Here is a 12,391-nt window from a genome sequence, read left to right on the forward strand (position 1 = left end):
AATAAAAAAGATCAACAATACATAAAGAAATGCTCAATATCATTAGCCATCAGGGAAATGAAAATAAAAATTACATTGATGTATTAAATAACCCCAGTTAGAATGTGTATTATTAAAAATAAACCCTGAAATTAACAAATGTTGGTGAAGATGTGGAGGGAAAATGCACACTTGGTGGGAATTTAAATCAGTACAATTATTATGGAGAACAGAAGGTTTCTCAAAACCCTAAAATTAGATCTGCCATACCATCCAGCTACCCTGCTTCTGGGTACATATCCAAAGAAAACATCAATCAGCATACCAAAGGGACATTTGCATGCCCATGTTTATTGCTGTGTTATTTACAATAGCTAAGATGTTGAATGAGAATGTGTTGATCTACAGATAAGAAAAGATAATGTGGGATATTTAAACAAGGAAATATTATTCAGCCATAAAGAATTAAATCTTGTCATTTATAGTGAAATGAATAGAACTGGAGGACATTATGTTAAGTGAAATGGAGCTGACACAGATAGATAAGCCCCATACCTTATCTTTCATATGTGGAATATTAAAAAGGGTGTTGTGAAACTAGAATAGTGACCAATAGATGTTGAGAAGTGTGTGAGTGGTAGGGCGGGTTGATGGAGGTTGGATATGATCAGGCAGGGTGTATACATATTGGAAATATCACAATGACCCCCATTAATATGGAACTAATACATGCTAATAAAAAATTAAAATATACTTTTAGAAGTCCTCACATTGTGCCTCTAGAATACATATAATTGTATTTATTGTTTTAAAATAAAAAAATAACTTATTAATATTTATTTCCTCACATATTAATACTTATTAGAGAAGCATTCCACAGAATATCTCTTTCTAATGTGTGAATGTTCTATTGAACACAGCAAAGTATCATATTCAAGGCTCTGATTTTCCCAGGACCCATGAGAACACTGAAGTACTTACGTAAACATTTGGGCGGTTCTGACCACTCCAGCTCTACACACTATTGTCTTGCTACCCTCAAGTTGATACAAAGACTGGCACTGATATTCAACCCATGAACCTGGAGAATATACTGACGACAGGAATGAAGTGAGTTCTCCGTTTTCAATAGGTGGAGGAGAACCACATTTTCCTGTGGAATCTGAAAATACCATTTCATTTATGGAGAGAACAAATCAAAATACAGGATAAAATTAAAGCCAGCACAAACATATCACTATCTACAGCCTCAAGACTTTATCATTTCTGGTAACAAGTGATCACTTGAAAAAATCTTAATCACAGAAAATGAGGGTTACATTTTTAAACTCTTCCTTTCATCTCACTACAGGCACAAATAAACCATCAAAAAATGTGTCCATTTTGCAGAGATCTAGTACTAAAAATGTGTCTGGAATAAATGCTTCATGGTGAGATAGCAAAGACTTACTAAGAAAGTTTCTTGTTCTTTTATATGACATGATGCAGTGTTTATTGTGTCCCTACTGATTTCCTTTTGATTTTCCTTTACATTACAAAAGAAAAAATACCTTCTTGGAAAAAATTCAAAAAATGCAAATTTGTAGAAGATAAAAGGGAAATATTTTCTTCCTGATCCGGACAAGATGAGTAAAAATCATTCTTACATATTCCTTCTGGAAAGCATAATTTATAATCTTGGAAATAAAAAAATTTAAATACAAATATAAGAAGACTCTGGAAGGTACAGAGAATTCATTCTGACTAGGAACTTGAGAACTCAAGGAACGGAAAATAGTTTGCTAGATGAGTTCACTTTAGGGCTTTTGTGTATTCTAGATGGAGCACTGGAAAAGGCTAATCCCAGGAATGATATCAGGTAGAGATAAATAAGGAAAATCTCATGAGGAGCCTCATTCCTTTAACCTAAGGACAAGAGAGGGAGCAGTCTTGCAAGACCAAGAGAAGATAGACTGAAAATTTATCAATGAATTAAACTTCAGAGACCTTGAGAAGAAAAGAAAACATTGGAGGTCCAGAAAGAGGGAAGAAATAAGTTTAATAAAACAATTTCACAACTTGGGCATGAGGCACAAAAGAAGGTATTCAAGAAGATGTGTAGACTCATGTTAATACATATCATAATGAATCTGTTTGAAGATAAAGGAAAAATTCTTTAAAACTGCAAGGTAGAATGAACTCGGACAGCTGGGAGCGCCGTAAAGGAGGCCGCTCGGCGCAGCGCTGGGACTCGGAGCAACCACTGGGGCTCCGGCGGCTGCCCAGGGGAAGAGTGGCGAGGACTGCTGTGTGGACTCAGGACACCGGGGCCTGCCCTGAGGAGGAGGAGGAGGAACGTGGCCACTTGGATTCGGAGTGACTGCACCAGAGCTACAGGCGGTTGCCAGAGGAGAAGCTGCGCGGCGAGCTGTTTGGACTCAGAACGACGCTTCTGAACCCCGGGGCCTGCCCTGAGGACGAGGAGGAGGAAGAGGAGCGCGGCCGCTTGGATTCGGGGTGACTACACCAGAGCTACAGGCGGTTGCCAGAGAAGGGGTTGCGTGGTGAGCTGTTTGGACTCAGACCACTTCTGAACCCCGGGGCCTGCCCAGAGAAGTAGGAGGAGGAGGAGGAGGAGCGCGGCGGGTCCTTTGGACTCGCAGTGACTGCATTAGCACTCCAGGCGGCTGCTCAGAGGAGAAGGCGAGTGGTGAGTTGTTTGGACTTAAAGTGACAGCTCCGGAACACAGGGGGGCTGCCTGGAGGAGAAGCGTGGTGGGACGCTTGGTCTTGAGTGGCCGCACCAGAGCTCCGGGCGGTTGCCCAGAGGACCTGTGCTGCGGGTCACGTGGACTCAGAGCCACTCAGAGCGACCGCTCCTGAACACCCCGGGGGTTATCTGGAGAAGGAGGAGGAACGGGGAGGGTCACTTCTACTCGGAGTGATTGATTGCCCAGGGCTACGGGTGGTTGGTGGAGGTGGAGGCACGCAGTGAGTTTCTTGGACTCCTAGTGACCGCACCAGAATACTGGGTGGCTGTCTGGAGGAAGAGGCGTGTGGCAGGTCTCTGGGATTCAGAGCGATTGTACAGGGCCCCAGGTGGCTGCTCAGAGGAGGGGCCGCATAGCCAGGCGATTAGGTGCAGAGAAGGGTCCCAGGATCTAAGAGGCTTCTTGGTGGAAGAGCTGCACAGAGACAGGCTTAGGGCGGAGCGAAGGTTCCAGGCCTGCGGGCAGATTCTCTGAGGAAGGGCAGCCTAAGGAGATTCATCTGCAAAGGGTGAGGCTCCCAGGCCCAGGAGGTAGGGCTGGGCCCCTGGGAACTTTGCAGAGGAAGGCAGCCCAGCCCAGGAGGTAGCTGTAAATTGAGGAGAAACTCTAGGAGGGAACTGACCAGTGAGACCTCCCCACCGGGTGAGTCTTCCCTGCTGGGTGAGGTTTCCCCACAAGGATGGTAAAACCAGAGACTCAGGCCCAAACAGGCCTTGCCTCAGCCCACAGCCTAGGTCCCCTTTGGATGACCACTGGTCAACAAGTGGAGGCACCTCTGCCCACTAGCAGGGATTATACCCCACCTGAAGGCCACCACTCCTAGAGAGGCAGCTTCCTTGTGGAGCACCGCATTATCAACTTCCTCCAAGACTTCAGCCTACTGAAGGCTAAGGGGGGATATATAGAGAAATCTTCAGGGACATTGTAAGTCAATAGAGGAAATCTGCAATATCTCAGCGGTCCTCTGATACCTGAACAATATGAGAAAACAAGGAAAGAAAATGCTGCAAACAAATCTAGATGTTACATCAATAAAACCCAGTGACAGCATGGCAGAAGAAATGACAGAAAAGGAGTTCAGAATGTACATAATTAAAATGATCAGAGAAGCAAACGATGAGATGAAAGAGCAAATGCACGCACTGAATGATGAGATGAAAGAGCAAATGCAAGCATTGATTGATCGCACCAATCGACAGTTAAAAGAGCAAATACAGGAAGCAAAAGATCATTTCAATAAAGAGTTAGAGATATTGAAAAAAAAACCAAACAGAAATCCTTGACATGAAGGAAACAATAAACCAAATTAAGAACTCCATAGAAAGCATATCCAATAGGATAGAACACCTGGAAGACAGAACCTCAGACATTGAAGACAAAATATTTAACCTTGAAAACAAAGTTGAACAAACAGAGAAGATGGTAAGAAATCATGAACAGAATCTACAAGAACTATGGGATATCATGAAAAGGCCAAATTTAAGAATTATTGGGATTGAGGAAGGCCTAGAGAAACAAGCCAAAGGAATGAACAACCTATTCAATGAAATAATATCAGAAAATTTCCCAAATCTGAAGAATGAAATGGAAAATCAAGTTCAAGAGGCTTATAGGACTCCAAATACACAAAAGTACAACAGACCCACACCAAGGCACATTATAATGAAAATACCGAACATACAAAATAAAGACAGAATTTTAAAGGCTGTGAGAGAAAAGAACCAAATTACATTCAGGGGGAAACCAATACGGATATCAGCAGATTTTTCAATCCAGACCCTAAAAGCTAGAAGGTCCTGGAACAACATTTTTCAAGCCCTGAAAGAAAATGGATGCCAACCAAGAATCTTATACCCAGCAAAACTTACCTTCAAATTTGATGATGAAATAAAATCCTTCTATGATAAACAAAAGCTAAAAGAATTTACAAAAAGAAAGCCAGCATTACAGAACATTCTCAGCAAAATATTCCATGAGGAAGAGATGAAAAACAAAGAAGCAAATCAGCAAAGGGAGGAATTATCCTAAAGGAATTATCAAATAAAGGAAGAAACAAGTTGTGTCAAACAAATAAATAAACAAAATTTAAAAAAATGAACCAAATGACCGGGAAACCAAATCATATCTCTATAATAACCCTGAATGTTAATGGCCTGAATTCATCAATCAAAAGACATAGACTGGCAGATTGGATTAAAAAGAAAGATCCAACAATATGTTGCCTGCAAGAGACTCACCTCATAGAAAAAAATACCCATAGACTAAAGGTGAAAGGATGGGGAAAAACATACCAGGCACATGGACTCAGCAAAAAAGCTGGAGTATCCATCCTCATTTCAGATAATGTGGACTTCAAGCAAAAGTTAGTCAGAAGGGATAAAGAAGGTCATTTCATACTTCTTAAGGGAAGCATAAATCAGCAAGATATAACAATCATAAACATCTATGCCCCAAACAGTGGCTCATCCATGTATGTCAAACAAATCCTTCTCAATTTCAGAAACCAAATAGACCATAACACAATAATACTAGGTGATTTTAACGCGCCTCTCTCACCACTGGACAGATCTTCCAGACAAAAATTGAACAAAGAAACCATAGATCTCAATAACACAATCAATAATTTAGACTTAATGGACATTTATAGAATATACCATCCAACCAAGAGCGAATACACTTTCTTCTCAGCAGCACATGGATCCTTCTCTAAAATAGACCATATATTATGCCACAAAGCTAATGTTAACAAATACAAGAAGATAGAGACACTATCATGTATTCTATCAGATCATAATGGATTGAAGTTAGAAATAAAAGAAAGAGTAAAACACAGAAACTATTCCAACATCTGGAGATTAAACAATATGCTATTATATGATGAATGGATAACAGAAGATATTAGGAAGGAAATTAAAAAATTCTTAGAGGTAAATGAGAACAAAGAAACATCATATCAAAATCTCTGGGACACTATGAAAGCAGTACTTAGAGGGAAATTTATTTCATGGAGCGCATTTAATAAAAGAAGTAAAACTCAACAAATAAACGACCTAACACTACAGCTCAAAGCCCTAGAAAAAGAAGAACAGAACAGCACCAAAAGTAGTAGAAGACAGGAAATAGTTAAACTCAGAGCTGAAATCAATGAAATTGAAACAAAAGAAACAATACAAAAAATTGACAAAATAAATAGTTGGTTCTTCGAAAAAATAAACAAAATTGATAAACCTTTAGCCACACTAACAAAGAGAAGACAAGAGAAAACCCAAATCAATAAATTCGGAATGAACAAGGAAATATCACAACAGACAGGATTGAAATACAAAACATAATTAGAAGCTATTTTGAAAATCTATACTCCAACAAAATAGAAAATTTTGAAGGCATCAACAGGTTTCTAGAGACATATGAATTGCCTAAACTGAATGAGGAGGACATAAACAATTTAAATAGACCAATTTCAAGTATTGAAATAGAAGAAGTCATCAAAAGCCTACCAACAAAGAAAAGTCCGGGACCAGATGGGTTCTCAGCCGAGTTCTACAAAACCTTTAAAGAAGAGCTCATTCCAATACTTCTCAAAGTATTCCATAAAATAGGAGGGAACCCTCCCAAACTCATTCTATGAAGCCAATATCACCCTGATACCTAAACCAGACAGAGACTCATCAAGGAAAGAAAATTTCAGACCAATATCCTTAATGAACATCGATGCAAAAATTCTCAACAAAATTTTAGCAAATCGCATACAAAAACATATTAAAACGATAGTGCACCATGATCAAGTTGGTTTCATCCCAGGGATGCAAGATTGGTTCAACATCAGGAAATCAATAAACGTAATTCACCACATTAATAGACTTAAAGTCAAGAATCACATGATTATTTCAATAGATGCAGAAAAAGCATTTGATAAAATACAGCACCCCTTCATGCTCAAAACACTAGAAAAAATAGGGATAGTGGGAACATTCCTTAACATTGTAAAGGCCATTTATGCTAAGCCCATGGCTAATATCATTCTAAATGGTGAAAAACTGAAAGCATTCCCCCTAAAAACTGGAACAAGGCAGGGATGCCCTCTTTCACCACTTCTATTCAACATCGTTCTTGAGACTCTGGCCAGAGCAATTAGACAAACCAAAGAGATTAAAGGGATACGAATTGGGAAAGAAGAACTCAAACTATCCCTGTTCGCTGATGACATGATTATATATTTAGAGGAACCTGGAAATTCCACCAGAAAACTCTTAGAACTCATAAGTGAATTCAGTAAAGTAGCAGGTTACAAGATCAATGCCCATAAATCCAACGCATTTTTATACATAAGTGATGAATCTTCAGAAAGAGAAATTAGGAAAACTACCCCATTCACAATAGCCTCGAAAAAAATAAAATACTTGGGAATCCATCTCACAAAAGAGGTGAAAGACCTCTACAATGAGAACTATACAACACTAAAGAAAGAAATTAAAGAACACCTTAGAAGATGGAAAGATCTTCCATGTTCTTGGATAGGAAGAATTAATATTGTCAAAATGGCCATACTACCTAAAGTGCTATACAAATTCAATGCAATTCCAATTAAAATCCCAATGACGTACCTTACAGAAATAGAGCAAGCAATTATGAAATTCATCTGGAAGAATAAGAAACCCAGAATAGCTAAAGCAATCCTTAGCAGGAAGAGTGAAACAGGGGGTATTGCAATACCAGATCTTCAACTCTACTACAAAGCAATAGTAACAAAAACGGCATGGTATTGGTACCAAAATAGAAAGGTAGATCAATGGTACAGAATAGAGGACACGGACACAAACCCAAATAAATACAATTTTCTCATACTAGACAAAGGGGCCAAAAATATGCAATGGAGAAAAGACAGCCTCTTCAACAAATGGTGCTGGGAGAATTGAAAATCCATATGCAACAGAATGAAACTAAACCCATATCTCTCACCATGCACGAAACTAAACTCAAAATGGATTAAGGACCTCGGAATCAGACCAGAGACCCTGCAGATTATAGAAGAAAAAGTAGGTCCAAATCTTCACCTTGTTGTTCTAGGATCAGACTTCCTTAACAGGACTCCCATAGCACAAGAAATAAAAGCTAGAATCAACCACTGGGATAGATTCAAACTAAAAAGCTTTCTCTCAGCAAAGGAAACTATCAGCAATGCAAAGAAAGAGCCTACAGAATGGGAGAATATCTTTGCCAATCATACTTCAGATAGAGCACTAATCTCCAGAATATATAAAGAACTCAAAAAACTTTACTCCAAGAATTCCAATAACCCAGTGGACAAATGGGCTAAGGAAATGAATAGACACTTCACAGAAGAAGATCTACAAGCAATCAACAAACATATGGAAAAATGTTCAACATCTCTAGTAATAAGAGAAATGAAAATCAAAACCACCCTAAGATTCCATCTCACCCCAATTAGAATGGCGATTATCAAGAATACAAGCAACAACAGGTGTTGGCGAGGATGTGGGGAGAAAGGTAAACTCATACATTGCTGGTGGGGCTGCAAATTAGTGCAGCCACTCTGGAAAGCAGTGTGGAGATTCCTTAGAAAACTTGGAATGGACCCGCCATTTGACCCAGCTATCCCACTCCTTGGCCTATACCCAAAGGACTTAAAATCAGCATACTACAGAGACACAGCCACATCAATGTTCATAGCTGCTCAATTCACAATAGCCAGACTGTGGAACCAACCTAGATGCCCTTCAATTGATGAGTGGATAAAGAAGCTGTGGTATATATATACAATGGAATATTACTCAGCCATAAAGAATGATAAAATTATGGCATTTGCAGGCAAATGGATGAAATTGGAGAATATCATGCTAAGTGAGATAAGCCAATCTCAAAAAGCCAAAGGACGAATGATATCGCTAATAAGTGGAGGATGACACATAATGGGGGGGAGGGAAGGGTTAGTGTTAGGGTTAGAGTTAGGGTTAGGGAGGGGGGCAAGTATGGAGGAAGGAAGTACTGTATAGAGGGTAAAGAGGGGTGGGAGGGGTGGGGGGAAGGGAAAAAATAACAGAATGAATCAAACAACATTACTGTATGTAAATTTATGATTACACAAATGGTATGCCTTTACGCCATGTACAAACAGAGAAACAACATGTATCCCATTTGTTTACAATAAAAAAAAAAAAGTAAAAAAAAAAAAATGCAAGGTAGAAAATCCACATTACCTATACATGACTAATATTAAATGACAGTGGGCTTCTCATTCATGGCCATGGAGGCCACAAGGAAGTGAAAGAAGAAAGATGTCAACCTCCACTTCTATATGCAGTGACACTATGCTTTAGAATAAAGGCATAAATAAAGGCATTCTTTTACAGAAAAGATCAAGAGAATCTGTCTCCAAGAGTTATCCTTAAAGTCTATCTGAAGAAATTCTTCATATACAAATGAAAAGATGACAGAAGATTGAGTCTTCAGGAGAGAGAAAAGAACAATGTAACTGATAAAAGGAAAAATATATAATATAATAGACATTTTCCTCCTCAGTTTGTTCATTGTGTTTAATGTCTGAAGGAAAATTACAGTATTTGATAATAGTGCTCAGTGTATATAGAGGAGACTCTAAAGGGCAAATGGACTTAAACAGAAGGAAGGTTCCCACATTTTGATGGCAAAATAAAATGTCAATACTAGTCGAGTGATAAGCTGAAAATATATTATATATATACTGTAATACCTAAAACAACAAAACAACAGTTTTAAAAAGAATGGTGGTGGGGGAATCTATAAGAAACATACACACAAAAATAAGAAGATAAATCAAAATAAAATTCTTTAAAAATTCTCCCTCAAAGGAAGAGAAGAGATCAGAAACAGGAATGTGGAACAGAGAAAATAAATAAAACAAAACAAGAAACAAAACCCCAACATTTCAATACTTATTTTAAATACAAATGGTCTAAATATACCAGGTGAAAAGAGCAAGAAGGGCAAGATAGATATGTAAATGAGACCTCACTCAAAAACTGACTTCACCATTAGCAAAAGGAGAGTCAAAGTCAAGGAAGAGAAAGTAAATTAGGAAAAATTAATTTTTAAAAGTAGAAATGGATGATAGAATATATCCATTATGTGCTTCCCTTATTTTCTGAATTCTAAACATTAGGTGCCAATGACCAAATAACCAGACTTATTTTATAAATATAGTGATTCCTTGGCTGGTCTCAGTCACATACCTTCAAATATTTTCTATGTACTGAGAATGCCCAAATGTAAATCATATTCTATGATCAGTCTTCAATGCCCTGTTTTCTACTTCTCCAAGGGGATATCTCTTGGAGTTTTCAAAATGTACTGAGTATCTTAATGTTTAATGAGGAATTTTCTCAGATTGTAATTGTTCTATTAATTCAGTTAAATATGTCTTGAAAAAACTACATATTTCTTAGTTCATTTGGACACAAAATAAATTTCTAGCAATATCATTTTATTTGCATTTAAAAAAATATATTCTATAAGAATTATTTCACTTTATTTTTATCAACACATTTTACTCATACTATGTCCTCAAGCAAAGCAAAATTAGGAATATGACATTCTACCTTTGCACTGAGGTGGCTCTGTCCAGGTTCCATTTAGACACATCACTTCTACTTCCCCAAATATTTCAAAAGGTTTGATGCATTCATAATGTACTCTCTCACCAGATGGAAACCTACGCATCTGGTTTGATATTATATTAGCATTTTCCACTCTGGGTGGATTCACACAGGAAATATCTGAATAGAAAGAAAAGAAAGTATCTCCACCTAGCACTCATTTTGAATAACCAATCAATCAAAAAGATTCCAAATACATTTTAAGCAGGGTTGAAATTAAATACATACTTTGACACGAAGAACGTTTCAATGAATTTACATGTAATATGAGGAAAAAAAGAGATAGCAATTTTTTTTGGTCAGAGTTAAGCTTTCATGCCCTTAAATCTCTTCCCTATCCTTTACTAGAACACTGATAGACATTTTAACTCCTTGAAAGCCACTGAAAATGAAAGTTCCTGGACATTGCCCCCTGGGTTGAGTAGAACAAATATTACAAGTTGTATAAGTGCAATATAATTTTAATAAATGCAAAAAATAAGTGTAAAGAGATTATATGGCATCACTGTTTGGTGTACAATTATCTTGTTCATTGTCATTTTAGTTCCTAAATAAAAACAAAGAGGCATTTCCTTAGAGACTAAGTCAAAAGTTAAGAACACAGTTTGAAGAATAATCTGTTTATCATTAAAACACAGTTAAAAGATGAAGATGTTAGGTTCAAATATAATGCACCAATTAAAACAAAAATTTGGTTAAGTAAAACTTAAAAAAATTCTGATAAATTAAAAAAAATTAAAGATATGGCAAAAAAACAGAAAAATAGACCTATAATTATAGAAACATAGCTTTTATAATTTATTTATAAATGCTTTGTGATACTATGATGGACAATGCATAATTCCTCAGAGTTTTAGGTGCATGTATAATAATAACAGATGATTGCAATGGCTTCAAACTGAGGTGTATATGAAATCCTTTGGAGAACTTGATAATTTTTTTTTTTTTTTTTTTTTTGCAGTGCTGGTGATTGAACACAGGGTCTTGTGCTTTCAAGGCAATCACTCTACCAACTGAGCTGTATCTCCAGCCCCGATAAATATATTTTAAGATCACACCTCAAGATTATTTTTTCCAGTAGTTCTAAAATGAGTTCAGGAATTTTTATTGGGATTCATAAAAATTTGTTCAAAAATGGTGCTGCTGCTTGTCCAGGGAACACACTTTGAGAGCCACAGGGCTATGTGATTAACTATAGCATATTCATTTCCAACCTTTCATTTTTAAAATTAAGCCTACTTGTGTTGCCCTAAAAATTAACCTATGCTCATTTTGAAGGATGCTATGAAAAATTCAATACTTCATACAAGACTAATAAATAAATTTACAATGCCATCAAAGTACCTTTGCACTTCGGCTTTCCTCTCCATTTGCCATTAATACATGTCACAGTATTGGACCCATCCAATTGGAAAAATGTTGGACATTTGTAAGTCACTTGATCCCCTGACTTATAGGATTCCTTCCTCAGTCCTATGAGTGTGGCACCATCAAAGTTGGGTAAATTAAAACAATCTGTTCCTGAGAGAAAAAATATGTATTTGTTCAGTAAATCTTAAAATATGTAATCTTTAATAGTAATATTCTAAAATAATACTTAGACTTAGCTACCTATAGAACCAATGAATACCACATAATATACTTCTCACAATTTGGCAAATATGATCAGTTTTGACTTCAATTGAATTGTTGTAAATTTATCAAAAGTATAAGACAGACGTGATGCTTGAAGAAATATTAATAGTCCTAATGTTTAAGGCTAGATTTTTACATTCAAATTATTTTTTGCCCGCACTTGCCACATGTGTTATGTATTTCTACTTTTGGCTTCTGCAAATGTGAATTACTTACAATAATTATTCCATAGCTTTAGAAAGTATGTATTTTAGTGACATTACTTATGAACTGAGAGTAGATTACATAATGATGAGATTGATGAGTAAGGGCCAGGTTCTTCAGGAACAGAGATAAGACGTCTGAGAGTGTACATCAGAGGATGCCAAATGTTCA

The 12,391-nt window shown here is 37.1% G+C and overlaps 1 protein-coding gene across 1 annotated transcript in view; it reads right to left on the bottom strand.

The window, feature by feature from the left end:
- Positions 1 to 884: 884 nt before the first annotated feature.
- The window catches only part of LOC306642324 (complement factor H-like), a 309,798-nt gene continuing 298,291 nt past the window's right edge, over positions 885 to 12,391 (bottom strand). The window contains exons 4-6 of the mRNA XM_079108003.1: positions 11,726 to 11,902; positions 10,325 to 10,501; positions 885 to 1,141 (exon numbers count right to left, since the gene is read on the bottom strand). Of these exons, the coding sequence (XP_078964129.1) occupies positions 957 to 1,141; positions 10,325 to 10,501; positions 11,726 to 11,902 (539 nt within the window). The 3' untranslated portion in view covers positions 885 to 956. The remainder of the gene's footprint in view (positions 1,142 to 10,324; positions 10,502 to 11,725; positions 11,903 to 12,391) is intronic.

Source organism: Sciurus vulgaris, assembly GCF_902686455.1.
Source record: "Sciurus vulgaris genome assembly, chromosome: 12".
In the NCBI taxonomy this organism is placed as follows: Eukaryota; Metazoa; Chordata; class Mammalia; order Rodentia; family Sciuridae; genus Sciurus; species Sciurus vulgaris.